A 26537-nucleotide genomic window follows, 5' to 3' on the forward strand; every position below is an offset into this window, starting at 1 on the left:
TCGAAAAAGGGCTTTTTCTTCCCTGCTAGGAGGGATCTTTTCTGTTCTGGGACACTCTATTTTTACATTTTTCTCACATTATTTTTTTAGCTTAAATAATAGTTTTAAACATTATAATTACCTCATAGCTGATGTGAAAAGCAATATGTGTCACATGGTAGCAAAATTATTTCCATCTTGGGCGTAACACACTTGAATCCCTCACTACGCTCAGGATTCTACTTTAGAACCCCTCGCTACTCTCGGGATTCTATTATAGAATCCTTCGCTTCGTTTAGGATTCAAATGTACGCCCTCGCCGTAAATATGTCATTTTGCTCCCTTGTGACACAATCTACTATTAAATTATTTATTTAAGGAAAAGATATGCCTTATTGTGCGGTTAAATGATGAGCTAGCCGTTCCAACAAACACTGAAAATATTATGGGACTACCTTTCACGTATAATTTGGCCATGATAATATTATTTTGATTTCTTTTGCTCATGACAGATTTTATATGGGGATGATGTTATGCAATTTTTTAAACATCAGCCATTGATATTAAGATCATATTATTTTAAATTTGTTAAAGTAGTTGTTTTGATATAGTCCGTTTAATTTAAATTAGTGATAGTAAATACTAACACGCTGTAGGTGGCGCTTTTTTAATTTGTATATTTTATCTATATCCCTGGCATCTTGGCTCTTGGCTCAGCCCCTTGGATAAAGGACCGATGTGGCTAATTTTGGTATAGAAATATTTGTGGCAGACCAGTAGGCCTAGCACAAGATTGGCGCGACAGTACAATGTTATTTTCCCACACAAACTGTTCTTACGACGTGTCAAATAAGAATTTCTGCATTTTATCTCTGATCAAGATGAAAATCGATATCTGCGAATCTGAGAGAGGCTTTTTATTATGATTCTGAGGTAAAAGCGGCAAGAACGGCCGCCATATTGAATTTCTCTATTTTAGCTCTAATCAAGATGAAAATCGATGTCTGAGGATCAAAGAGGACCTTTATTATGAATCTGAGGTCAAAATTTATAAAAACGTTTACGTTATTTACAGTACATCTGATGCTCCATTACGATACCCTGTGCTATAACAAGCACATTACGTAACTATGTCGAAAATTTAATAGGCCATATATGTACTGTAAAACGTTGTACGATACACGTGGGAAAAGGTAATTCGCAACTCGTGTCGATTTAAAACTCTCTTCGGTCGTGTTTTAAAATTCGCCACTCGTTGCGAATATCGCGCTTGTATCGTAAATAACTATTAATAACGTGCGACAGGCGTACATGGCCATCAATAAATTATCTATCCCATTATTCACTTAAAAATAAAATAATAAATTATCGTACTTTCAAGTGAACAAGCTGGATTTAGGAGCGGGTACTCGACCATGGACCATATACACACTCTGGAACAGGTTATAGAAAAATATCAAGAATACCGAAGACCGTTGTACACAGCATTCATTGATTACGCTAAAGCGTTCGACACAATATCACATTCCTCTATATGGGACGCTCTGAACCAGTGCAAAGTAGATCCTACATACATAAGAATAATAAGACACATTTATGAAAATTGCACCAGTAGAGTTCAATTAGACAAACTAGGACCAGATATACCAATTGACAGAGGCGTTAGGCAAGGCGACCCGTTGTCTCCAAAATTATTTTTAGCGGTACTTGAATCAGTAATCGATAGTCTAAACTGGAACAATATAGGAATATACATCAATTGTAAATATATGAACCATCTGCGTTTCGCGGACGATATCATATTAATGTCAGAACATTGCGCCCAGCTAGAATACATGATACAAACTCTACATGAAGCTAGTGCAAAAGTCGGCCTAAGAATGAACTTTCAAAAAACAAAACTTATGACCAATAGCATTCAAAAGAACATAACCGTTGATGGGACGCTACTAGAGTATGTAGACAGCTATATCTACCTGGGTAAGCAGATATCATTTAACAGTCAACGAAACGAAGAGGAAGTAGACCGACGAATTAAAATAGCTTGGAATAAGTACTGGAGCCTAAAGGAAATCCTGAAAAGTAATATGAATATGAAAATCAAGAAAAAAGTTATGGATATGTGTATTTTGCCTTCACTGACCTATGCAAGTCAAACCTGGCTGTTCACTGCAAAAATTCAATCTAAAATAACTACATGCCAGAGAGCAATGGAGAGAAGCTTGCTAAACATAAAAAGAGTGCAAAAAATACCCCATATAAATATAAGGGCTGTAACAAAACTTATAGACGCTCTCAAGCACGCAAAAACACAAAAATGGAGATGGGCAGGACATGTTGCCAGACTGTCTGACTCGCGCTGGACCTTGCTAGCTACCACCTGGAAAGGACCTGCAGGCAAACGACGCTCCGGGAAACCAAATAGCCGCTGGACTGATGACATAAATAAAACAGTCGGGACAAACTGGAGACATGTAGCTGCAAATAGGGATAGATGGAAGTCCTTGGAGGAGGCCTTCACCCGATGAGGGGTTCTTGTCCGCAAACTAAATTTTTGTTATAAGATTATAATATCAAATTACTTAATAATATATGTGAAAAATTGACTTATTTAAATTGACATACTAAAAATACATAAAATTATATTTATAAATGCTTTACTGTAACGAAACTGACTTATTTAACGTAATTAACTTGGACTCGAAATAAAAGGCTTTTTTATTTATTTTATTTACTTTCAAGTGAAAGTGTTACAGCATGGTTACGGCCAATCAGAGCGACTAATTTTAAAATAGACCAATAGTATTTCGGGTCGGTGAAATTGACCAATCATAATCTTGGTCAAAGAAAACCCATACCTAAACTTTGACTGCAGTTGGTCCGCTGGTGAGCATGCGTATTCTAATTTTGTAGCCTTTTATAAGCTGATATTTTCTTTGAAGCTAGTCATCCATGTTTATTATCAATCGCTGGGTAAAAAACAATGCATTTCTCGTTTTTGTCCATTACAAACAATAGGCGTAAAATAAAACAAGCATTTTTTTAAACTAGCTATATTATTAAATCTAAATACACATAATCTCGCTACTCAATGTAAATACAAAATTATTTAAATTATATATCGTCAGTGTCGTCAGAATCAGGATCATATTCACAGCTAATATTTAATTGACTATATATAATTTAAATAATTTTAGATTAACATTGAGTAGCGAGATTATGTGTATTTTTATTTAAGAAATATATAGGTATAGAAAGTTACAAAAACAAAATGTTTATTTTAATTTTACGCCTATTGTTCTATTGGACAAAAACGAGGAATTCATTTTTTTTTACCGTATTTATAACAATACTAGCTGTTGCCCGTGACTTCGTACGCGTGGATTTATATGTTGGTGGTTATATATTCTACATGAGCATAATATAGAACATTATGCAGCAAAAGATATCAGTAGGGACGGTTAATCATTTGTTAATAATTATACGACGCATGAAATTTGTCTTTCACAAACTACGAAGTTTCAAGACCCTAACTGAAAAAAATTGTTCCCGAATTGTTCCCTCTCGACCCCTCCCTCCCCTCTTAGATTTACAAGTCCACTATTTAAAAAAAAATCGCTCCCGAAACTATTAATACAAACTTTTCAAAAACGGTGTAAGTAATCAATTTTCGTCTATTTTAATATAATGCCCTTTTTACCAAGTTTCAAGTTCCAAGAACGTTGAAATAACTTTTTTGGAATCTTATACAATGCCTTTCTAAGAAGTTTCAAAGCATTTGTAATAGATTCACTTTGAACCCCTTTTTAACCCTTTTAGGGGATGAATATTTAAAAACGCTTAAATTGCTTTTCTTGTATTTATACAAAGATTCAATTCCCGCACTCAAAAAAATATTTGATCTCCATACAAACTTTCAACCCCATTTTTACCACCTTGGGGGATGAATTTTCAATACTGCTGAAATAAGTTTTTTTCTCTTTTACTTATATATATTTCTATGAAGTTTCAAGTACCTAGCTTAAAATAAAATTAGGACCACGACAAAATTTCAACCCGTTTTTAACCACTTAAGGGGATGAAACACGCTGAAATCACTTTTCTTGTATTCTAATAACATGCCTTTATGCAAAGATTCAAGTCGCGCACTTAAAAAATGTTTGACCTCCATACAAACTTTCTACCCCTTTTTCACCACCTTAAGGGATGAATTTTCAAAAACGCTGAAATTACTTTTCTAGTATTTTAATAATATGCCTTTATACAAAGTTTCAAGTACCGCACTCAAAAAAAATATGATTTCCATACAAACTTTCAACCCCTTTTTCACCACCTTAGGCGATGAATTTTGAAAAACCCCTTCTTAGTGAATACTAACGTCATAAAAGCTATCTATTGTGAAAAATTCAGCTCTCTAGGTCCAACGGTTTGGGCTGGGCGTTGATTTAAGTGAGTCAGTCAGTCAATAAGTTAGTCAGGACTTTTACGTTTATATATATAGATTATTTACGTCGTACGTTTCCGGGACTTTAGTCCCGGGGATAATGTTATCGCAAGGCAGTCTCCACTTTATGACTTTGTTCTACCAAGTTTAGGTATTTATACTCTGCCTGTTCCTAATGAAAAGACACTAACGCCCTACTATTTAATGAAATAGAAGTGCGTTGATGTCTTTTGTACTATATTTTATTCTACTGAGATACTTACCTGATTTTATTTAATGATTTAGGTTTTATAGTAGAAAAACCGGCCAAGTGCGAGTTGGCCTCACGTTCCAAGGGTTCCGTACATAACACAATTTAAACAATGTATTTTTTATGTGAAACGTGAGTGAAATGTCTTTAAAAACCCCGTAGGAGTCGGATCAAAAACTAAGTAATTAAGACCGACTCACGCTTGACTGCACATTTCTAGTACGTTTTCCTGTGATCAGGTAAAGATCTATTCTGTGTATTTTTTTCAGAATTTTAGACCCATTAGTTTCAGAGATAAAGGGGCCCCCTTTATCTCTGCCTATTTTCTTGAATAACTTCTAAACTGTTTATCCTACAATTATAAAAAAAATATATTTGAGATTCTCATAATGAGCTCTTTCATTTGATATGTAACTCGATATAGTTTGAAAAACTTTATTTTTAAATTTTCTCACTTACCCCCCAAAAGTGGCCCCCGTGTTTCAAATTCATTTATTTATGTTACATGTCCGTCTTTGGGTCACAAACTTACATATGTATACAAAATTTCAACTTAATTGGTCCAGTAGTTTCGGAAAAAATAGGCTGTGGTAGATGGACAGACAGACAGACAGACAGACGCACGAGTGATCCTATAAGGGTTCCGATTTTTGCTTTTGAGTTACGGAACCCTAAAAAGTATTAAAAATAATACAACTAAAAAGTTGACTCGTAGAATAAGCTTTCATTCTCGTACCTCACTTAGGCCACTCAGCCAGCTTCGTGACCTAAACACGGTACTCGACTGAGAAGCTGTCTATTATATCACGATTGTATAAAATACTATACCATTCGAAATCATCACTTGAAGTCAAATCCAAGAAAACAAAACAACTCAAAATATGCATCTAATTAGTTTGTCACATATAAAATGCAATAGCTGGGGAGCCGGTGATCCTAAATGTGTCGAGCGTCGTAGACCTATTAGTTATATAAAGTTTTTTTTTCAGCGAGCAGGAAAGCGTCTACAGATTTTTTATCTGCCTACGGTGAAAAGGACGAGCGCGTAAACATATCAGACACGACTTTAATTGCAGAGTAAGTATATTATTGATATTGACAGTAGCAAATAAGAAGTGCACAATCTTCTGGAATATCATTAAGGCGAAATAGCAAGGTTCCGATATTTTTTAGGTTCACTCAAGCGCTGGATATTTCTAGTAAAGGCTGATAATATAGTTGGTGACTCATTTTCATTATTCGTGAATACATTACAGATGAATTTTATTTAACGGTGAATAGTTCAACAAGAGGTATGGAGATACCTACTCATAAGTTGGAGCACTTCGTATAAAATAAAAATTCTCTACACGAACCTGTCTGGCAGTGTCGATTTCCTTCTCAGTGACCTGCGAAGTAATAAGCGCCTCCTTCACCTCCAATGAGGTCCGCTGCGAGGTTTGCAGCGTCACAAACAGTTCTTCGTTCTCCAGGAGGGGTACTTGGGACTCGTACATGATGCGAAGAAGGTCGTTCTCCAGGTCCACCTAAGTTAACATGGTTAGGATAGGAGAGTCGATTTATTGATAATTGACTGTGTAATGTTTGCTGAAACTGTGGGTTTGATAGAGTCGCCATCGAAGTGGCCAAGGTGTTCACAAATATCTGAACATGACTCTATTATCAAGACATTAGAGTGCGTGTTCACGGCGACGGAATTACGTGTTCAGGTGTTTTAGGCCGCTCCGATTCCGATATATCTGATGGCGACTGTACTGTGATATCTAACTAGAGTAACTAGACATTAACCCTGTAGTGGGTAAACGGCAAGATATTATGTGCCGTCAGACAACTGAATTTTTTTTTCTCAATTAACGTGTCGTTAGTTAATAAAATTTATAGTTCTCATTAGAGACTATACTTGTACCAATCTACGAAAAACAGGAGAGCGGATAAAAATTATTCCTTATCTTTTAAAATGTTAATTCTTTGACAAAATCTTAGATATTTTGATATTGACTACTTTTGAACAAAAATATCTATGAATAAAATTGGTTACGCTCGATTTTGTTGATAGTCATATAATTCTCATATTTCAAACGTTAAATTTATGCCTAACATTAAAATAACTTATTTTATAAAAAAAAAAATATCCCAGTTTCAGTCGCACTATGAAAATTGGTACTATGACATTAATTGACCGACAATGGCAAACATATTGCCGTCTTGTAAATTGAAAGTTACTACAGAAGGAAAAAAATATTCTAAAAAACCTACATCATACGTGCTTGCAAACTTTTAAATGATTGCTTTTAAAACAAAATATTGGTTAAAAGGTTAAACATGCTATACCAGAGCCGGCCGGTAATATTTCAATGCAATTTTTTAACGAGATTACCATTTAATTTATCAGCAATACAATGTAAACTCACAAGGATCTTCTTGTTATTGGCGATGGTGGTGACAAGATTGTCCTTCATAATCTCGAGCTGCGGGCGCTCCTTCCGCACCACAATACTTAACAGCTGTGACGTCAACCCTTGCTCTTTTACGGCAAAGTTCACCATCGTCGTCTTCGTGAGGGTTTCAGGGGTATAAGTCGGGTTACCTCAAAAGAAGAATATTTTATATAAGTTAGGATTTAGGAACGTCATATAACTTGACCAGTCAAGAGGTAGGTATAGAGTTAGACCAAGCTAAATCAATAATTTGCATCCAGCGCAACAATTTGACAACCACTTAAAAAATACGGCAATGTATCTTACTTAGCGCCACTTGCACCATTCCCTGTAACCCGGGGTTTAACAGTTAAACCTCGAGTTACCATGGTTACCAGTACAATTTGACACTGGGTTAACGGTTTAACCGCTTAACCCCGGGTTAGTGGGATGGCGCAAGTGGGCCTTAGCTGTTACAGAACGTCATTCAAAGTATCTGGTAGTAGCGCCACCTACGCAGAGTTTCGCGTAATATTTCCTACTAGCTTTTGCCCGCGACTTCGTCTACGTGGTCTTAGTAACCGCAGCTAGAGTAAGAATAGACCCTGGAAAAATTCTCATAGCAATCTAAATTTAAGCATATTATGCACACAAATTAGCAGGCACTTCGTTAATTATCTCAATTCCACCCCGCTTTTTACTTTCTTAAGGAATGATTTTCGGGATAAAAACTATCCTATGTCCTTCTCAGGGACTCAACCTATCTCTATGCCAAATTTCATCTAAATCGGTTCAGCGGTTTAAGCGTGAAGAGGGAACACACAGACAGAAAGACAGACAGACAGACTTTCGCATTTATAATATTAGCATGGAGTATGGATTAATGAAAATTGGTAGTTGGTACTACAAAAATGTAGTACAAAAGACATCAACGCGCGGCGATTGTTGTTGCCCGTTTAGTCTTTTCTATGGGAGCGCGGCGGCTCTTGATTGGTCAAATTTTTTATAGTTGACTACAGCTACAGCGCAGGCGCGGATCCACCGTTGTGGGCACGATGGGCATACCCACAACCCTAATTGAGTCCCCGAGTAAAATTACGCCGATTTTTCGTACACGCAAGTTGGCATAATATTGATACGCGGATTTACTTTTCAGAATGATCGTTTTCCGTCACGATTACCCGAGTAGATAACCATTGGTCGAAACACCAGTAAGTAGAGTGATCATTTGGTATTAATTAGAAATTCTTGCATGTTAATATCAGCTGGCCACAGAGTCCTAATTATTTGCAAGAATAAAGATTATTTACTACCAGGGGCAATTATTTTTTCCCCTCACTAGCTCGGAAAGTTGTCTTTTAACCTTCAAAACAAGCGGGGAAAAACGCGTTTTATCCACTAGTGGGGAAAGTAATTTGACCTTGGATGGAGCGTGTTTAAGTAGCTTGACAGATAACAAAACGTAAAACGCTCATGATAATGGTTCGTTCAATATTAATTATCATTAAATAAATGGTTTGAGAATCTAATAAAAAATATCAAATTTAGCTTTATTTAATGATTTTAAGTCATAAACCTTAAAATTCCATAAGAAACGTTTGTTTTTTTATAATGATGTTAAATATAATTCTAAACGCACAAGTTGAGTCGATGCAATTTCAAAACGCATCGTTGACATTTCATACGTCAGAAATGTCAACATTGTCAACAAATTTTTTACTTAAAAACTTTTCTCACCGACCCCGTTAAAATACACAACTTCCAGAGTTTTCTGTTATAATATCGTAAAAAAATGAGTGATTCCAGTGATGAAGATGATCTAACGCCTGTAGATGTTGCACTTTCCTCGCTATAGTGAGGGGAAAAGTTTTGTGTTACACACGGGTGCAAATGTATTTTACTTCTCGTGTGTTGAAGCACTCGCTACGCTCAGGATTCTATTTTAGAACCACTCGCTTCGCTCGTGGTTCAACTATAGAATCCTTTCGCTTGCTCGTGTTTCAATTCTACACTCGCGGGTAAAATAAAACTTTGCACCCTTGTATAACAAATAACTATTAGCTTATGGGAGTTATGGGTCTTATAAATCTTAAATATTCACAAATATTAGTACAATTTCCTAAAATAATGCCAGCTTTTAATTTACAGCTGTTGGAGTTTTTTAGCGTAGTTGGCGTAGCGTTTAGTTTTATATTTATCTATGTATAGAAAGTGCTATCTATGACCTATGACTCAATGAATCAATGTTGTAAGTAATGCAATTGCTAAATTACTAATTTAACTGTAAAATTTTCACCACACCAGCTGGTAAAGGCTGATTGTTCAAAAAGTGATGAGAAAGTTAAATTAATTAATAAAATGCAAATTTTGAGTTGTTTCTTTATGATAGCTGGTAGAATTGACTTTTAAATGATAATTTTGAATGATAAATATTTAATGACGTTCATTTGGATTTTGGATTAGATTTTGTTTGATATCTTACAGTAAATATTTTCTACGGGCTGGTGTGGTGAAATTTTTTGTAACCCTCGCAACGCTCAAGATTCCATTTTTCGCTACTCTAACTATTAATTATAAGGTATTCAAAATTCATTTGAAACTGAAATAATGTGGTGTATATTAAACACGTCAAAGCATGTACTACTGTTAGAAATTTATCTTAAACATATTTTTTTATAAGTTAGGCAATTATTAATTTTAAAAAAATCTTGAACTTACGTCTTTTTTGTAAACTAAAAGTATGTATAAAAAATATTTTTACGCCAATTATTTTAACATTTTATTAATTTACTAAAAAGCCGAAATTTCGAGAAAAATGTGTTAATTAATAATTGCCCAACAACAGTAACATTCTTTAACATGTTTAAATTACACCATAGTTTTTTTAAATTTTTAAGTGAATAGATTTAGATTTAGATTCAGATTTATTTATTTCATAATATTAAATTACATTATAAATTATTTCAAGCTAGTCTATACGAATTTAATAAATACGTACCTTTAGGAATGTTTTTTCATTTGTTAAATATTAATAGTTTATATGATATATTGGCAAAAAACGAAATACTTACCATCCATACTTAATATGATAAATTCGAAAGTCTGTCTGTCTGTCTGTCTGTCTGTGTCTGTGTGTGTGTTACCTCTTCACACTTAAACAGCTGATCCGATTAAGTTGAAGTTTAGCATAGAGATAGTTTGACTTCCGGGGACGGACATAGGATAGTTTTTATCCCAAAAATTATCCCTTAAGAGAGTGAATAGCGGGGTGGAATTGAGATAATTAATTAGTTGTCTGATAATTTGTGTGCATATTATGCTCAAATTGAATGATTGCTACAAGACTTTCTCTAGGCGCTAAACTTACTCGAGCTGCTGTTACTGATTCCACGCAGACGAAGTCGCGGGCAAAAACTAGTAATATTATAAATTCGAAAGTCTGTCTGTCTGTGCTCTTCACGCTTAAACCGCTGAACCGATTTAGTTGAAATTTGGTATAGAGATATTTTGAGTCCCGGGGAAGGACATAGGGTAGTTTTTACGGGAATCGATAAAATGCAGATTTGATAAAACTACCCAAAAGACGAAGACGAAGTCGCGGGCAAAAGCTAGTATATTATATAACACTTCCAATTTTTTATGTGCTTCGCGAATAGGCCTACATATCTAGACAGTATTTTTAGGAGCAGTATATTTATTTTTCACCATTTGATTTGAACTTATCGACTACTTAACGAAATCTTTAATAAAAAATGCATAAAATCTTACAATAATTGTTCTCCTAATTAACACAGAAGCGAATTGAACGGTAAAACTAGCAAATGTTGTCTAAAAGTCAGATGTTTGGGGAAATGTTGTTTGTGAATCGATAATCTGCGAAACATTGGTAGGGGAATCATTAGGGGGGGTACCCCTAATACACAACACATGTAACGTCACACATACGGTCTATTGAGATAGGGATGACCGTTCAAGAGTCATGATTGTTCATGAGCGAGTTCGTACTCTGACTCGTACTTGCCGATTTTCGTGTGGCTGTGACCACAACCTTTTTTGGGGGCTGGATCCGCGCCTGCTACAGCGTCTTCCACCTCGCGTCGTCCCGGCATCTTACCACAGCTCATGGGAGCCTGGGGTCCGCTTGGCAACTAAAGCACTAGTTTTTACGAAAGCGACCGCCATCTGACCTACACCTAGTTGGCTACAGCGTATCGAAATGAATATTATAGTTGTTGGGAGCCCATACATGAAAAGTACGCAATTATAGTTTGGTATACAATATCTTAAATTAACCATTACAGTCGACGAGTAGAAAAATATTTAAAAAAACCCGGCAAGTGCGACTCGCACTTGCCCAACGCGGGTTCCGTACAAATTTAACTTATTTTTTTTTTATAAATTTATAGTTTTCAGATTTTTCAATGTACTTGTAGTGTAAGACGATTTACTTCCTGTAGATACTGGTAGTACAATCGAGAGTGACAAGTAACACTGCAAAAGATTGGTTTTAGGAAAAAAAATTAAAAATTCATTTTAAGTGACAGTTTTAACATTTTACTTTTTATCTATCTACACATTGTTTTGGGTGCATCGTTGAACAGTTAGCAAAAAATATTATTTTCCAAAATTACACTTTCAAGATTGACTAAAACTTGTAGCAAATTTAATCAGCTCTCATTTTGTATCAATAAGCATCAGCTTTCATTTTGTATCAATAAGTGATCCTGTCGCTAAGACGAGTAGTTTCCGAGATAAAAGCTAAAGACCGGAAAATGGAACCTTCACACCCCCCTTTACTCAAGTGCTACGGCTGGGGACTTTTGATGGGGACGTTCCTTAACCTAACTAGTCCAAAGTCCAAACAAAGTTACGGGGTCAAAAATTGTGGTCCAAACATTTCCGCCTATACCTTTTTTGAGCATTCGTTGCCTGGCCTAAACGGATACTTAAGAAATAAAATTCTCGGTTTTTTTTTCTCCAAATTAATAAAAAGTGGAGTGTACAAGTTGTACACCTTTAAATAAAATGGCCCATCTGTCTATCTACCTAAGGCGATCATAATCTAATCAAAATCATAATCATAATCATTTTTATTGATAAAATCAATTTATACGATCCTACAATCTACCCACCTCGGCTGCCCGAAAACTGATACCTATCTAATAATCTAAGCTAATACGAGTAACGTTTACTAAATTTAACTTCACGAATCGATGTAAACCCAAAAAACTTACCCAATTTAGTAGTCAAGTACAATTTGAACTTATCATGGTAGGACACCATTTTCTCATTGAACTTGATGACCATAGAGTTGCCGATCTTAATGATGGCCTTGTCCAAAATGGGTGCTATAGACGGGTCTAATATTTCGCCTACACCCTGTACTATGACTGGTGTGCCTTCGGTTAGGCAAGTCTCCATTATTTTCAAGTAATTTGGTTGGCCAAAATCCACGATCTGAAAAAATGGTCGATTTATATTTTTTAAGTGTGTCGTGAGCGAAAGTGGGATATTCAAACTTGTAATGTCTACGATTACCTGTATATCATTTTTTTCTTCAAGCCTAGAGATCCATATGAGTGCTTGCCCCTGTGGATCAACTGCCAGTGGCCATCTTGTGGCACGCACTACTATGATGCCGTTTTCTGCACTGAAGTTGTCCTCTATTCAACAAAATAAAAGTAACATAAGTATTACTAATTCATAAATGTACAAATTAGATGCAAACGATCGCGTACCTGGCAGTCCCATGGTGTTCCATTCCCTTAGTGTGGCATCGTCCAACAAGAAGTATTTCATTGTCATATCCATTGTCACCGGTAACTGTTCGTTGTACACCTACAAAAAAGTTGTGTATATGTAAATATACCACACCACCAAAAACGATTCAGGTACCTACGAGAATTTTTCGCGAGGTGAGGCAGCTTGAGCATTTTTAATTGAGGAACTACCTCCATAAAACAGCTCTCCATTCACATAAAACATATGTAGAGAGGAATATACCTCCATAAACCAGTCGCTCATAAGAGCCTCGCGGTATTCGGACACGAAGGGTCCCAGGTAAGCCACGAATCCTGTAGCTATGAGACAGTCTCCGGGCAAATTATCAAACTCCTTGTCCAAACGTTCCACTGTTAGCTCCCAGCGCTCTTTCTCGCCTGTATCGAAAAGATAACACTGTAACAAGCTGTTCTGGCTTTTTAGAAATAATTGTAATTAAGAACGTTCTCGTCAAACTGGTACAGAAAAAAACATTTGCTCTCATTTACCGGCAATTTTATCGAGGCTAACAAAGACATTACACTAACCCGACAAGCCAGTAATAAGTGCCTCAGCCCTCTCCAGCTTGAGGAGCAGCTGCCTTGACTTCTCCTCAAGTTCTTCTTTCTGCTTCAACTTCTCGTCGTACTCCGCCTGGAGTCGCGCCAGCATCTCGCTCAGTTCTCGCAGCTTAGCGCGAGCCTCAGCGAGAATCTGCTGTTTCATGCGCAAGGACTCCAGAGCCTCCTCTAGACGTTCCTTCTTTGGTTTTACAATTCTGATAACAACAGAAGAATTAGAAAGGATTTGTAAAATTAAGCCACCGCTCATCAGTAGCCGTACTTTGTAAAATATACTACTCCATGTAAAGCAGCATGACTTGGTTCAAAGTAGTAAAAAAGGCGTTGTTAGGAAATATTTGAAAAATATTAACAACACTCACTTGTATACTTTTCCATACTTCTCAATCGCCCTCACCCACAAACACAGCGACTTGGCAGCAGCTGACACCGTGCCCACGATCTCTGGATCGAAGTCTGGCTTGATTGTGTAGGTACCTATCTTCTTTAGGGTCTTATCTGAGATGTTGTCTTTGTCAAACTCTCGGAGTCGGTCCAGGAAATATTGGTCACCCAGTTGCCGCTTTGCTTCGGCCCAGGTTGGCTCTTTCTAAGTATTGAATGTTTTCGTTATAAAGGTTAATCTACTTAGTAAGAAACATTTGTTATGGGATAATAATTAATATAATGAAATATGTCTCCCACGATTACCTGCAGCAGTATAAGCACAGCCTCCAAAACCATTTCGACTTTCTGTGGCGGTTTTGCGTAAGACTTTACTTCTGTGATGTCTTTCTTATTTAGAGCATCCAAGGCCTACAAAAAATCATGCAAATGAAAAGCGTATAAAGCGGAATACATATATGTATTAATATGATTCGAAAAGAAAACAAAGACATTTTTGACTTCATATATAAGAAATGGTTTGAAGTGAAAGTACCATCTTTCGGTTTCGATTTAAAATTATTTATTTCCATAAGAATATAATACATATTCACTCGAATGAGAACATACAGGTTTTCTTATTATTGTAAATACATGGTAGCAGCAAACAACATGCAACATAGTGAATTTATTTACAAGCTAATAAATAAGTTCTAACTTGCTGCGGTAGTTGACTGGTTTCACAGTTACTTAGTAGGGCGTCGGCAACGTATAAAGCCGGATTCCTATCGATCTTCGTGGTGCAACACGCTTGCTGGTCTCCCACAGGGCGGCGTGTTGTCTCCTCTTCTTTTTTCTATCTTCATAAACTCTATCACTTCCAATATTTTGTCCTCCTACCACCTTTACGCTGACGACCTTCAAATCTACTCTCAGGGCTCTGTTACCGATCTATCACAGACTATCTGCGCCATGAACACTGACTTGGAGAGTATTTTAAATTGGAGTAAACGTTACGGTCTCAAGGTTAACCCTACTAAAACTCAGGTTATAGTCATAGGTAGCTCAAAGCTCACTGCCCGGATTGATTTAGGTTCTCTACCTGCCATTGTGTTTGACGGTATTCAGATTCCCTACTCTCTCCAGGTAAAGAATCTCGGTGTCATGATTGACCAGAGTCTCTCTTGGGTACCTCAGGTGAATGAGGTTAGCAGGAAAATGTTTGCTGCAACTGCATCACTCCGCAGACTCCGTAATTTCTTGCCTTACGCCACTAAGATTGCGCTAGCTCAATCCCTCTTATTGCCCATATTAGATTATGCCGACATTTGCTATCTGGACCTTACGGAGGACCAGCTGAATAAGCTCGAGCGCCTCCAGAATCTCGGTATAAGGTTTATATTTGGTCTGCGCAAATTTGACCATGTGTCACAGTTCCGTTCTCAGCTCAAGTGGCTTCCTATTCGTCTTCGCCGTGACTCTCATGTTCTCGCCCTTCTCTATGGCATTCTCTTTAACCCCGCTACACCACCTTATCTCAAAGAGCGTTTCAAGTATCTCTCTTCTATCAGATGTTCTCAGACTCATATTCTTGCTTCTCCCTCATCTACTTCTAAATTTTATAATAGCTCTTTTACCTTCCGGGCTGTTCGGCTGTGGAATGCTTTACCAGTAGAATTAAGATTAACTAAATCTCTCCCCATATTCAAAAATCAGCTAAAACTATACTTTCTATCTCTGCCTTAAGTTGCCATTTTATATATTGTATATATGCTTGTATAAATATATATTATATATATATATATATATTGTATTGTATATTTATTTGTGTGTTAGGTTTCGTTTTAATACTTATATGTATAAGTAGTAATTGTAGTATGTGTGTTTGTGTTTAATAGTCTCCATATTTAGCTCTTTGCACTACCTGTTGACTTTTGTATGAGTTCTACATTTCCTGCTACCCAAAGGTTGTCTGGAAGAGATCGCTTTTTAATATTTACTTACTTACTTACTTACTTATAGTGTATTGTATAACATGCTTTCATTGGCCTTGACTAGCATACAGAATTATTAAACATTATAGACATTATTTAATATTATGACATTACTGCAAATAGCATAAATGTTATTTATTTATCACTATTATTACTATTGTTATGAAAATGTAATTTAAGACCTTTCTTAAACATTTTAATAGAATTTATAGTTTTAATATGTATTGTTTATTGGTGGGTGGTTACTGATATTCCTTTCAGTATACATTTTAATTCATCTAGTTTGCCTTTCTTTAGGATACTTCTTGCATTGAGATAAAATATGTTCAAGGATAACTTGCTTGTACTTATATCTTCATAACAAATCAGTTGGTATTCAATTTTTTTTGTGTCTATGTCTTCTGTGGTGTCCGGGGGTGTTTCAAGTTCTTTGGGTCATCTTTAATAATTCTTGGGCTAGCCTTTATGAATTTTATTAACAAATTGCTTTCTCCGCTGTCCTGGCGTCGCTTTAGTTTATTTCTCAGATCTTTAAGGTGCTCGTTCTGGGTGCGGGTTTGGTCTGAATGTATTTTGATATGCTCATCGCACTTAGATCTGTTTCGCAATATGTGTTTTACCGTTGACGTTGCTTCAAAAGACAATTTTAAAGGGCGATTTTTCTCAGCGTCATATTTTCCAAGTCTGGATACTTTCAGCGGCTCCGGACTCCGGACCACCCTTTTCTTCATAATTTTTTGTGATAATCTTTGACACTTGTTCCCTGTCCATTCTGTATCGTTCGGCCCCAGTGTTTCCGGTAGCTTATTGTATGCCAAATATGATTATATTTTTTCCCTAACGCAGCGGTCCATAAATTCGGCTACGATTTCTTCACACTATAATGACCTTGATGTCGAGGGGGTTGGGACGATTTTCAAGTTCTGTACATCATTTTCCAAAGCAGTTACCTTCTTCTCGGTTTTGGCACCTAAGGTTTTTAGCTCCAAGATATTTTATTTTTATTTTCAGTTAACTGTTCTTTCAACTCTAAGATATCTGATCTCATACATGACAACTGATTGCTTATTGTTTTGGTAAATTCACTGAACATCTTGGATTGGGTTTTGGTGAATTCACCCATAAACTCTGTGCAAAAATCTGCCAATTGATTTGTAATCTCATTGTCCGGTTGGTTTCTTTTTCTACGATTCAAGTTCTGTTTTTTTAGGGTTCCGTACCCAAAGGGTAAAAACGGGACCCTATTACTAAGACTCCGCTGTCCGTCTGTCCGTCTGTCACCAGGCTGTATCTCATGAACCGTGATAGCTAGACAGTCGAAATTTTCACAGATGATGTATTTCTGTTGCCGCTATAAAAACAAATACTAAAAAGTACGGAACCCTCGGTGCGCGAGTCTGACTTGCACTTGGCCGGTTTTTTTAAGTTGTGCAATGTTGTGCGGAAGTAGACTCCGAATTACTATTTGTTGAGGTGTCACTCATAGTTATTTATTAAACAGAGCACTCTAATTCACAGTAATTAATGTTTTATAATTGCTAAAACCATGGCGGTAGCACAGCAGCGCTGTCGCGATATCACGACAATAAAGGGCATAAGCGCCGTGATTTTACCGGGCGCTAATGACTTTTTACACAGCACTTGATTACTTGGAGGTTATGCTTTGCTTTTTGTCGAAATGTTTCTGTTATATTAGCCTGGTACTTGATTATCACCACATATTTTTGTTTAACACTATGATTCACTTGTGTTTTACAAAAAAATATTCTATCAAACTCGTTTTTAAGCCATTGAAAGCCTTTAGACGCATAATGCCAAAAACGCGAAACGCCATTTTGTCGTTTCGCGTCATTTTAAAAAAATACGCATAACGCCAAATACGCTTTATGCCAAAAAACGCATAACGCCAGATCACTGTCAGAGTTCAGATCAATCTGTTTCCAAGATTTTTCAGTTTTTGTATGAGTACATATATCCTTGGCAACAATGGCAACTTAACTAGACCGCGGGGCTTCTATTTCTTGGCGGTTTGCCCTTCGGGCATCTGAAGCTACCTAACGAACCTAACCTACCTACCTGATTTAGTGTGACATCCGTGAAAACATTACACTTTGTGGAAAAAAGCGTAGGTAGGTAGGTAGGTAGGTAGGTTAGGTTCGTTAGGTAGCTTCAGATGCCCGAAGGGCAAACCGCCCAGAAATAGGAGCCCCGCGCAGCGGTTCTCCGTCTAGAACGGGTCGAAGGGTTTCGTACATAATTTTTAAGAAAAAAAAAAAAACGACTTCAATGGGGGATGCCGTTGAAAGGTTACTTATTGTTGATGATGCACTTCAGACAATGAAATGAAAAAGTCCAGGTCCAAGTTTGGGTCTGGGTCCATAACGAAGAGAATAAATCGCCAAACGTGAACTATATGTCGTTGAAGAGTTCCATTCTGATCATCAGCAGTTCCACTTCATCAAATGACACTTTTTTTTTATGTAAATGCTGGATTTGTTGATGAAAATTCAAAAATCACTGTATGCATGCCTTTCACATTTGAGGAGTTCCCTCGGTTCCTTATGGATCCCATCATCAGAACTCGAGCTTGACAAAATAAAAAAGAAGACAAATCGCCAAACGTGAACTATGCGTCATTAAAGTTTTTTTTATACTCCGTCGGTGGCAATCAAGCATACGGCCCGCCTGATGGTAGGCAGTTACCGTAGCCTATGGACGCCTGCAACACCGGAGATATTACACGCGCGTTGCCGACCCTTTAAAAACCTGTACACTCCTTTTTAGGGTTCCGTACCTCAAAAGGAAAAAACGGAACCCTTATAGGATCACTCGTGCGTCTGTCTGTCTGTCTGTCTGTCTGTCTGTCTGTCCGTCTGTCTGTCTGTCTGTCCGTCTGTCACAGCCTACTTTCTCCGAAACTACTGGACCAATTAAGTTGAAATTTGGTACACATATGTAAGTTTGTGACCCAAAGATGGACATGTAACGTAAACATATTAATTTTAAACACGGGGGCCACTTTTGGGGGGTAAATGAGAAAATTAAAAAATAAAGTTTGTCAAACTATATCGTGTTACATATCAAATGAAAGAGCTCTTTGTGAGAATCTGAAATATATTTTTTTATAATTAAAATAATAAAGTAAATAGTTTAGAAGTTATTCAAGAAAATAGGCAAATAAGACCATTCCCGCCCCCTTTATCTCCGAAACTACTGGGTCAAAAATTTTGAAAAAAATACACAAAATAGATCTTTACCTTTAGATCACCGGAAAACCTATTAGAAATGTGCAGTCAAGCGTGAGTCGGAGTCTTTTAAAGACATTTCACATAAAAGATACATTGTTTAAATTGTGTAATGTACGGAACCCTTGGAACGCGACTCCGACTCGCACTTGGCCGGTTTTTGAAGAACCCTAGCCCCTCGGGAAAACCTCTTAAACCGCACAGTACGCGACCATTTAGGTGCTAGGGTGTGAGGATGAACACCCCTTTTTGTTAGGAGGGAAAAATGCATTACGCATACCACCCGGGTGCGGGGGTGACCCGAGTGGTTATGTGGGACTCCCGTCCCGTCTAGGCTAATGAGGCCCACGGTGTACCCACTAAAAAAACCCCCATATGCCGCCTCGCCGCCCTATTGGTGGGGTTAAAGGAACGCTTGCGCTTGTCATCCGCGACCCCACCGGCGGCAGCCGCCCACGAGCGCGGCTCCTTCGCGAATGCCCGAAGGCCCATCAAGCTGGGCGCGCCAGATAGTAAGACGCGCCTTCCTCCTCGGCTTCCATTCTATATTGTAGCGGACCCCCCCCCCCCCCCCCCCCCGAGCCCGCCACAAGGAAGCCACGGGCGCCAGGAATTTCCCCGGCGCCCGGCGACAGATCAGGTCTATGGTTCTGCCGCAAAACCACAACTCGGCTGCAGAGGACAGGGAGAACGGCACATCGTAACACCGACTCCTCTTCCTCTGCAGCCCCACCAACGCCGCTACAGCGGAACGGCCCCGCCAAATTCGCAGGGGATAGGGAGAGTGGAGGATAGGAAGAACGGCTTACCGCAATAACGACACTCCTCTTCCTCGACGGTCCACCTTCGGCGCATCACAAGCGGGCTTGACCAGCCCACTTGGAGCGTCCTCCTCGGGCCAGCCCGCGCCTCAAACAGGCCGGCCCTGGTTGCCTCTTCGCTTCACCGTGGGTGACCAAGCCACGGTTACTAAGTCCCTCCACCACTACAAGGTGAGCAACCCGCGGGGAGGAGGATAAACACCCTGCCGATGGCGAGCGGTGCGGTGATAGAAAGCGGCCGTTCGCATCATGTCAAACAATTCTTCAGAGCACAGCCCATTATACAAGCGGTAGAACACGCATAAGGAGGCGAAGTCTCTTCTTAGACTTAAAGGTTCAATACCGCTTGTGAGTTTGGGATCGTCGACGATTCGTACAGCGCGCCTTTGGACTGAGTCGAAGGGTCCAAGCTGGCATCCAGGTGCTCCTGCCCAAAGGTGACAGCAGTACTCCATATGGGGTCTTTGCCCCGGAGTAAAGTATCGCCGTGCTTTATTGAGCACACCGAGTTTTTTGGATGCCAGATCAGCCTTCCCTTCCAGGTGGCTACGGGGATAGCAACTCCCGCCGAATATCCCTCTGCGTGAATGAGATTTCGGGAATGGAGTATGCACACCGCGGGATGGTGGGCGGCACGGAGCTACCGTCGTCGTTCAGGGTCGAGTTCGAGGCAAAAAGAGTACCAAGAAGATCGGCTTTCTCTTTTGCACTGTGGGCCAGATCACCATCAGCTTTTCGCAGAGGTGGTAAAGACGACTGACAAAAATTTCTCTCGGCAGCTTTGGCGAGCGACCAGAATGCGCGACTCCCAGAGGAATAGCCCGCTAGCTTGTCACCAATTCTGCCGACGAAATCGTATTTAGCCCTGGCAATGGCTTTTTTACTGGACCTCGAGGCAGCGTTTAATTTGCGTTTCACATCAGAAACGTTCGGATCCTTATTAGCTACGGCCTTGGTCCAAGCCCTGTAAGCGGCTTGCTTGCGAACTGTAGCTTCTTTACGAGGCCGATTAAACCAAGGTCGTCGCTTTGCTCCCGCTGCTATTACCGTGTTGGGAATGAAACAATCCATTCCCAGCAGTATGGTCTCGGCAACATTGGCTGCGCAGGAGTCAGGATCTTCTGATGTGAAGCAGAGCTGCCTCCAAGGGTACGAAGCGTAGAATTCACGCAGTCCGTCCCAATCTGCTGACTTATATTGCCACACGCGTCGCGAGCTAGTTGGCCGTGGTGGATCGGGCCGCGCGCAAGGCGCGTGTGTCCGGACGAGGCAGTGATCGGACGAACCCAGAGGTGCATTCACTGAGATGGAATATCTGTCCGGACGTGTAGTCAGCAGGAGGTCCAGTAAAGAGCTAGCATGATCCTCGGTGTCTGGTATTCTCGTGGGAGAATGTACCAGTTGCGAGAATCCATAGGCCAGAGAAAATTCGTGAGCAGACCTATTCTATTCTGATATTTCTGATCATAATCAGCAGCTCCACTTCATGAAATGTCACTTTTTTAAATGGAAATGCTGGATTTGTTGATAAAAATACAAAAATCGCTATATGTATGCCTTTCACATTTGAGGAGTTCCCTCGATTCCTCATGGGTCCCATCATCAGAACTCGAGCTTGACAAAAATGTGTCTTGAAACCTAACTTGCTTAACAAACATAACGAAGAGGACAAATCGCCAAACGTGAACTATGCGTCATTGAAGAGTTCCGTTCTGATCATCATCAGCAGTTCCACTTCATGACAATTTTTTAAATGTAAATGCTTGATTTGTTGATGAAAATACTATAAGTCTAGTGAAAATACTAAAATCACTTTATGTATGCCTTTAAAATTTGAGGAGTTCCCTCGATTCCTCATGGATCCCATCATCAGAACTGCGTTTTGACAAAAACGGGACCAATCTGTATGTATCTACTGACAATCAAAGAAAGAATTTTCAAAATCGGTCCAGAAATGACGGAGCTATGGAGTAACAAACATAAAAAAAAATACAACCGAATTGAGAACCTCCTCCTTTTGAAATCTTGAAGTCGGTTAAAAAACGAAAACAAGGTTTGGATGATATCAAATAATTTGCTGGGTGTCATTAGCTTATGCGTATTTGGTTTTTATACAGCTTTGGCATTCCACGTGTTTGGCATTAACATAATTTGGCAATACACGTCTTTGGCGTTTCGCGTATGAATGGCGTTTTGCGTTTTTGGCATTATGCGTCTTAAGGACTGAGAGATATCTTTAATAATCTTGATCATGAGCTCGCGTTCATGGCACTCGTCAGCTGCACCCGCACACAGCTTAGGCGAGAATTTGTCCTTTACGAGTAGTTCAGCCCTCGTCCCACTGCGTACAGTCTTCTCTATGTATTCTAAAGTAAGTACGATTCCCACCAATTCCCACATTTCCCACCGACCGGCTGGAGTCGGGCCGCGCCGGAGCAGCATTTCACTAGGTATACTGTGTATGGCAGACGCGACGGAGTCCGTCCGAAGCCGTCCATGTCGCGAGGAGCCGAACGACCGGCTTGCGGTCATACAAATATGAAATGCGCTCCTACGCCGCCCGATCGGTGGAAATCGTACCTACTCGTACTTAAGGTGCGGTTGGCACCGAGAACGGGAGTTTTGAAGTCGTAGCGCTTTTTTTTAGATCACAATACGGTTGCCAAAAATTTTATTAGCAATCTTGAGGCCTTTCTTTAGGGACAGCAATTCGAATCCTGAGTTTTTGACTTCCGCACGATAAAAAAAAAAAAACAAACATAGCCGCCGCCGCCGCTGGCCGTCGTGGCAGGGAGATGGGACAGTGCACTTAAGGCACTGGACCTCCCAACATCTTAGTTTAGGTACTAACATAGTAATTTAAGTATATTTGTAACTAACAAAATATGGATTGTAATATCGTCCGAAATAAATGTTTTTTTATAGGTCTAAAATGCACTTTAAAAAATTCTAATAAATTTTCCCAGTAAATAAAAATATGAAACTTATTTCTAAAAATGTGCAATATTATACTTGAGGGAACTCAGCGATTACTTTTTTAGGGTTCCGTACCTCAAAAGGAAAAAACGGAACCCTTATAGGATCAGTCGTGCGTCTGTCTGTCTGTCCGAAACTACTGGGTCTAAAATCTTGACAAAATACACAAAATAGATCTTTACCTTTAGATCACAGGAAAACCTATTAGAAATGCGCAGTCAAGCGTGAGTCGGACTTAATTACTTATTAGTTTTTGATCCGACCCCTACGGGTTTTTTAAAGACATTTCACTCACGTTTCACATAAAAAATACATTGTTTAAACTGTGTAATGTACGGAACCCTTGGAACGGGAGTCCGACTCGCACTTGGCCGGTTTTTTTATTAATTATTAAAACATAAAAGAAATTAAATTCAAAAACATATCCGCGGTCCCGAAGACACACATACATCTCGCTCACGCTTACGCTCAGTGAGAGAAGACCACCAACCTACTGGGCGTTAAGACTACGGAGAACACTAACCTTGACGGCTTCCTCCAGAGCGGGCATAGCGCTAGCCAGATCTCTCATGGCCGCCTCTGCGAGCTTCTTGCATTGGACCTCCTCTTCTTGTGTTTTCTTGCTGCGAGCAGCCACGCTACGCTGTTGCTCGTCTGCGTTGCGTTGCTGCACGTTGATCACCCCCATGTATTCTATACATTGCTCTGTATATTCCGCGACTTGCACCTGTATAGAGAAACAGAAAGCGTCTCGATCATTTCACTGTCTCTCTTGACAGATTGACAGTAGATCGTCAACATTCTAGATTAGAAGTAATCTAGTTCACGTTACACTACAAAGAGCATGTAGCACTTCGCTCTGGTTTTTTAATTATTGTCTTACGTATGTTGAATAAACCACTACATTGCAAATCTTCAAACCTTAGCCACAGCAAGTTCTTCTGACATCAGTCCAACAAGTTTCGTAGTTTCTTCGACTTTTCCTAAACCGTTTCTTAGCTTGTTCGCTTGTAAGGCAATCTCATGGCGTTTCATCTTTAGCATTCTGTCAATAAATTAAGTATAACATAATATAAACCCATATCTAATATATTACCATGTAGATACTACTCAAATTGAACCACCATGAATCACATGAAGATCTTTGATAATTCATAAATTGCTGTCCAAATGTCAATCGTTTCAAAAAACCATATAACACGCTGGTACCCATGCCTCATCTCGTTGTTATGCTTTACCGAGCCCTCGGAAAAGTGTATTAACAACATGATGGAGTCTTTCGTAAACTAATACTCTCACAACTCCGAAACTGCAACAAGCGGATATGCAAAGCAATTTGGTAAATACTCCCTAACTCACTCCTTGTATCCCGCCACGAGCTCCAAATAATTAGTTGGAGTCACGTAGTTGGTGCGCCGTGTCTCATTATACATCTTGATCGAGTAGCGGCCCACGGAGGAGTGGATCAGTGACATGATGGACGCTACACTAGCTCGAAGACCATCTTCGCGGCTCTCCACTAATGATTCCTTCCGGCGGATCTGTATATCAAATGGCGGAAACAGTCTTAATTCTATTTACGATAGATTGCAAACAGCCTGCAAGAATACAAATGCTTCGACACTTAGCCAATTCTTCTCAGCTTTCTTGCTAGCTTCAGCTTAGTAAAAGCATAGCCATAAATGCAGTAACATCCACCACTATAGCAACTTGAAAGGAATTATTTTATTCGCCGAAACGATTCTCGGGTTATATTATCTATAGGGAATATAATGCCCAGATGTTATATGAAAAAAAAAACAGCTAACCCTGGGTCCAGTGATGGAAGCAAGCAACTCCACTCCTTCCAAAAATTTATAAGCGACCTCGAGAAGTGCTTCGCGCGGCCACTCCAGGAACCAGTTGGTCGTGGTAGCATTAATGAGCGCCGGATACTGGCGGATGCGATTTCTGCAAAATAAGCACAAAACTGCAGTATTTTTAGTGTATCATGACGCTTTTAACACATTCACCACCAGAAACAGCTAGACGCTAGAAGGCATAGATAGCAGATATAACAATCTTTTCCGTTTGTAGGGAAAACCGCCTACGAACAGAGAAACGTCCTAGCGGGTATCTGCATTTGGTTATATTGGTTAACAACTCCCATACTTGTCTAGGTAGGTCATGGATGCTGGGATCAGAAAAAGACGTCCGACAAGAAAAATTCGGGAACGCAAGGTTTTTGCCAAACTTAAGTAGACAAAGATGCGACCAAGTTACAATAATAGCATAGAATAGTCAATTTCCTAGACATGTATTGAATATCGAATATACCTAACAACAACAACAATCAACAACAAGTTTACCTGAATTCTTCTCCTATGGGACTGAAGCACAGAACGATTCGCATGTTGGCGCGCACTCGTTCCACCAGAAACAGGTAAACTCCCTCATTCGTCTGCATTATATTGGCGTTCTTCATTGGCTTCTCTAATGCTTGTTTTATCTACATTGAACAATTTAAAAATGATAAAAATTACAAAAGATCGGAAGAGAAAGAAGGCGGCAGGCAGAGGCAGAAAGAGAATCAAGAGAGCCTAAAATTATGTAGAAAACAAAGAGAAACGAATTATAGGTTCCTCTTTGGAGATTTGTAGCCCCAACTACACACTTACGTCTTCGAACTCATCCGGCTTGAATAAGTTAGTGACTTCCCCGCTGCTAAGCAGGTTGTTAACTATTTCAGTGAAGGTTTCATCCGCAATCTGCGTGTCCGAAAATATGAAGGTGGTCTTCTTCGCGTCCACACCCGTTGCAGTATAAAGCGTCTGTAGAAGAACAAATAGGTTGTCTGTTCTGATACCAGAAAACAATTACTTATACCAACCAGCAAGGAATAAACAACTGTAAAATGTTTATATGTACAGTCAGTAAAACTATTAGCTTAGCACCCCTGCATACATATTTGTATTTGTAACAGTTGTGCTACTGTGAATACAAAAAATCAAACATACATCATTAATCGCCTATGGATCTTATTTGAGTACCTTTAGGTCCTCCTTAAAGTCCTTGACACCGTATGTCTTAGTGACCACCACCTGGAAGGAGTTGCACTCGCAGATGTAAGACGCTACGCGTGTCAAGCTCTGACGCCCCGACCCACCTGAACAACAAAAGGTATTACAACGATTAGCGAACGAAAATTATGATAATGCAGCTTTTAAAACTGACCAATCAACAATATATCTTATATGTAGTTAACAAATGCCACGATTTGAAACAAAGTTTGACTGGCGATCTTCATACGGACGTGCACGTGCACAATGCTCGTGAATTTAGCCATCTTACTTCCAGATCTCAATATATAATCAGTTATCAGACGCTTCGATATACTGGCTAAGAAAAAACTAAGCAAAACTAATTAACTCACCAATCCCGACACACAACATATTCCCTCTGGGCTGCGAGATGACCCGGACGATCCTCACAATATGCTCTATGGCGTCTTTAAACAGCACCAGATCCATCTTCACCACGCCTGGACAGCTGTTGTATTCCTCCATCTGGTTTGCTATGTACCTTGGGCGTAACGATATAAACTAAACTCATACTTACATGCTAAACCTAACTGAGTTGCTTCTCTATATTTTAAGGTTCGCTGCTTTTTGGACTAGATAATCTCCTACCAAAAACATTGTAAAATGTTGCCAAGACAAAACCATAAG

General features: G+C 39.1%; 1 protein-coding gene across 3 annotated transcripts in view; it reads right to left on the reverse strand.

Moving 5' to 3' along the window:
* The window catches only part of LOC134745556 (dynein axonemal heavy chain 2), a 172141-nt gene that overhangs the window by 38710 nt on the left and 106894 nt on the right, over positions 1 to 26537 (reverse strand). For all 3 annotated transcript variants that reach the window (XM_063679634.1, XM_063679623.1, XM_063679640.1), the window contains exons 50-66: positions 26243 to 26391; positions 25860 to 25975; positions 25488 to 25640; positions 25179 to 25318; positions 24639 to 24780; positions 24190 to 24371; positions 23752 to 23875; positions 23354 to 23557; positions 14122 to 14226; positions 13794 to 14020; positions 13399 to 13628; positions 13094 to 13248; positions 12829 to 12928; positions 12629 to 12753; positions 12325 to 12547; positions 7085 to 7260; positions 6029 to 6199 (exon numbers count right to left, since the gene is read on the reverse strand). In XM_063679634.1, the coding sequence (XP_063535704.1) occupies positions 6029 to 6199; positions 7085 to 7260; positions 12325 to 12547; positions 12629 to 12753; positions 12829 to 12928; positions 13094 to 13248; positions 13399 to 13628; positions 13794 to 14020; positions 14122 to 14226; positions 23354 to 23557; positions 23752 to 23875; positions 24190 to 24371; positions 24639 to 24780; positions 25179 to 25318; positions 25488 to 25640; positions 25860 to 25975; positions 26243 to 26391 (2722 nt within the window). The remainder of the gene's footprint in view (positions 1 to 6028; positions 6200 to 7084; positions 7261 to 12324; positions 12548 to 12628; positions 12754 to 12828; positions 12929 to 13093; positions 13249 to 13398; positions 13629 to 13793; positions 14021 to 14121; positions 14227 to 23353; positions 23558 to 23751; positions 23876 to 24189; positions 24372 to 24638; positions 24781 to 25178; positions 25319 to 25487; positions 25641 to 25859; positions 25976 to 26242; positions 26392 to 26537) is intronic.

Source organism: Cydia strobilella, chromosome 1 (assembly GCF_947568885.1).
Source record: "Cydia strobilella chromosome 1, ilCydStro3.1, whole genome shotgun sequence".
NCBI classification, from domain to species: domain Eukaryota; kingdom Metazoa; phylum Arthropoda; class Insecta; order Lepidoptera; family Tortricidae; genus Cydia; species Cydia strobilella.